At 44.4% G+C, this 3612-nt stretch overlaps 1 protein-coding gene across 1 annotated transcript; it reads left to right on the top strand.

Moving 5' to 3' along the window:
- Positions 1-153: 153 nt before the first annotated feature.
- On the top strand, positions 154-3072 carry LOC135658184 (receptor-like protein EIX2). Its single transcript, XM_065176093.1, has 2 exons — positions 154-1417; positions 2516-3072. Exons 1-2 carry the CDS (start codon positions 154-156, stop codon positions 3070-3072), a joined length of 1821 nt encoding a protein of 606 aa, XP_065032165.1.
- The last annotated feature ends 540 nt before the right edge of the window (positions 3073-3612 follow it).

Below are 3612 nucleotides of genomic sequence, written 5' to 3'. Positions count from 1 at the left end.
CTTTATTTATCTCTATCGCCACCAGCGCATCAATCTCCGCGTTTCACTGGAGTCTGGGATGGGAGGGCCATCACGCCCACACAGCGACTCTATATATGGACTTGTCCTCCACGGCCTGCCATCTCTCAGTACACTATGCATTCACCAAATAGCATGGCCTCTTGCAGCAGAAGCACACACCCTGTGCCACGGCACAACTCTTTCGGGCTTTGGCTTACGAGCATTCTTTTGTTCACGGCGGCAACAACGCCGACGACGAAGGGGTGCGTAGAGGGCGAGAGGGACGCCCTCCTCGACTTCAAAACCGGCATCGTCAAGGATCCTTCCAGCCGTTTGTCATCATGGCAAGGCCGAGTAGACTGCTGCAGATGGAGCGGGGTGGTTTGTGACAACAGAACCGGCCATGTCGTGGAGCTCAACCTCCAGAATTCCAACCCTTATAACTATGAGACGTCTATCGGAGGTGAGATCAGACCATCCTTGCTCCTTCTAACTCATTTGGAGCGCCTCAACCTCAGCTACAATGACTTCGGTGGGATCCAAATCCCGAAATTTTTGGGTTCCCTTACCGAGTTGACGTATCTCGACCTCTCCTCGTCCAACTTCAGCGGAGCCATTCCTCCCCAGCTGGGCAACCTGTCCAGGCTCCGCTATCTCGACCTAAATTCACTATATGACTTAACGATCGATGGCCTGCACTGGCTCTCGCGTCTCACTTCCTTGAGATACCTCGACATGAGCTTAATGAAACTTTCCATGTCCTCCCACAATTGGCTTCAAGCGGTGAACATGTTGTCCTCACTAGAGGAGCTACATTTACAAGACTGTGGCCTCACCAATCTCCACTCTTCTCTTTCCCATGTCAACCTCACGACACTGGCCACTCTCGATCTCCATCGCAACCTCTTCAACTCCACCTTCCCCAACTGGCTATGGAAACTCCACAACCTCTCTTATCTTGATCTCAGTTCTTCTATGCTTCATGGTGCCATATCTGCTGGGATTGGAAAATTGACTGGTCTAAGAGAACTTCATCTTAGTGATAATTCACTTTCAGGTCCCGTGCCCACTGAGATTGGAATTTGTAATAGTCTAAAACTTATCGATCTGCGTGATAATTCACTCTTTGGACCCATACCTGCTGGGATTGGGAATTTGACTGGTCTAAGAAAGCTTTATCTTGATCATAATTCACTCTTCGGAGTCATACCTGCTGGGATTGGGAATTTGACTAGTCTAGGAGTGCTTTATCTTAACGATAATTCACTTTCAGGTCCCATACCTGTTGAGATTGGGAATTTGACTGGTCTAGGAGAGCTTTATCTTAACGTAAATTCACTTTCAGGTCCCGTACCCATTGAGATCGGCAAGCTTTCCAACCTCACTATTCTTTCTCTGTCTAGTAATTCCCTGGAGGGTACCATGTCTGAACTCCATTTCGCTAACTTAACCAAACTAAGTGAGCTTGATCTATTCGAAAACTCCCTAGTCATCTCAATAGACCACAATTGGGTTCCTCCTTTTCAACTCCGATCCATTAAACTGAGTTCTTGTAAGTTGGGTCCTGCGTTTCCAAGATGGCTCCGTTCACAAAACTCCATTAAATATTTGGATATGTCGAACACAAGCATCGAGGACGTCTTGCCTGATTGGTTTTGGAATAACTCTGCTTCTTTTATAAATCTCTCCCAAAATCAAATTAACGGCACTTTGCCAACTTCCTTGGTTTTGCTATCTTACTTGCGTTATTTGAATCTGGCTTGTAATTCTTTATCAGGATCATTGCCATCAATCTTTCCCACACTAGAATTGAGAATCTTGGATCTCTCACGTAACCATATTAACGGGAGCATACCGTCCTTTATCTGCAACTGTCATCGACTTGATATTCTCGATCTATCGAGCAACCAAATATCAGGTGAAATCCCTTCGTGTTGGCAGGAGACAAACTACTTTTCCTCCATTAATCTGGCAAATAATAAGCTTTCGGGAGAAATTCCCAGCTCTATTGAAAATTTGATTTGGCTTGAGTCTTTCCACTTAAACAATAATAAACTACATGGGCTTCTTCCATCATCATTGAAAAAATGCAGTGCACTAGTTTTTCTTGATCTTGGCAATAATAAATTCTCGGGTAGCATACCTACATGGATTGCACAAAATTTTCTAGACCTAGAGGTACTCCGACTACGCTCAAATATGTTTTCCGGTAACATTCCTGCAGAGCTTGGGCAACTTGCTTATCTACATGTTATCGACCTTGCTAATAATAAATTATCAGGGCCAATTCCACACTCCTTTGGCAATTTAAATGCTACAACTCGTTCGAGACCGCATTTGACTCGTCGAGACAAACGAGTATTTTATAGTCCCCTTGTAAAGGACCGCCCTGCTTTGTTGCCTTTTGACAAGTATGATGATAGCATCGCTCTAACTATAAAGGGAAGATATTATAATTTTTCAATCATTCTTTACCTTGTCAACATTATAGATCTTTCAAATAATAATTTCACAGGAGAAATCCCCATAGAAATTGGGTCTCTTTCAATGCTCCAAACTTTAAATCTATCAAGAAACAATTTTGTCGGCCAAATTCCAGCGGCAATTGGTGCCATGAAATCATTGGAAACTCTGGATCTGTCATTCAATAAGTTATCCGGAGTCATTCCTCAAAGCTTTTCTGCGCTGAATTCTCTGAACCACTTGAATCTGTCTTACAACAATCTATCGGGAGCGATTCCATCGGGGAATCAACTTCGGACGCTGGAGGATGCATCCATTTATATCGGAAATGTCCATCTCTGTGGACCTCCGGTGACCAAGAGTTGCTCCGACGATCCCAACGTCGATTCGACGGAGGAGGAGTACGAACAAGGATCTCATGTGCTGTCATTTTACTTTGGTACCGGGCTCGGATATTTGGTCGGCTTATGGAGTGTGTTCGTGATCATGCTGTTCAAGAAAGATTGGAGGCTCTTCTATTTTGCAACGGTGGACAAGATGTACGACAAAGCGTATGTGGCAATCAAGATAAGAATGCGAAATTGGCATGACGCAGCTGGTCGAATGTGATGCAAGTTTCTTTCGTGTTATAAGTGTGATCCACTTCATCTGTCAAAAAGGATCTCGTTTTGAAGATTATGAAATGTTAATCTCAAACTCTGTTTCTGTTCCCATGTAGGAGGCATCGAGAACAACTCGTCTGGTTTGGGAATCCTTCTTCTTCTATCATTGACCGCACAGATCTCTCTCGCATAAACAGGCACCATCGGAGACGACAAAACTGCACTGATTTAACATTGTTATCAGTTATCGCTACGAGTGGTTCCTTAGCCGAAGTCTGATATAAAGATCACCATTCTTTACAGATTCTTTTCATTGTCGTCGGTGATCACATGGTGTTCTTGACATTTCGCATCGTTGATCGTTGGGCGCTGTGATGAGCCATTGTTTTTAGGGTGTATGATCGCTGTCTGTTGTACGACGACGTCCTTGGCGATCCATTGCATGGTTCCTTTGGCATTTTGCAGTGACGATCTCACGGTTTGGATGTGGCTTCTCTCCTTTGCCATCACGAAATCAAGATTTACTCCACGTTTCGGAAATCCATCT

This window comes from Musa acuminata, unplaced genomic scaffold (assembly GCF_036884655.1).
Source record: "Musa acuminata AAA Group cultivar baxijiao unplaced genomic scaffold, Cavendish_Baxijiao_AAA HiC_scaffold_365, whole genome shotgun sequence".
Lineage (NCBI taxonomy): Eukaryota > Viridiplantae > Streptophyta > Magnoliopsida > Zingiberales > Musaceae > Musa > Musa acuminata.
Note: the sequence above shows the minus strand (reverse complement) of the source record. Positions and strands in the feature narration are given on the sequence as shown.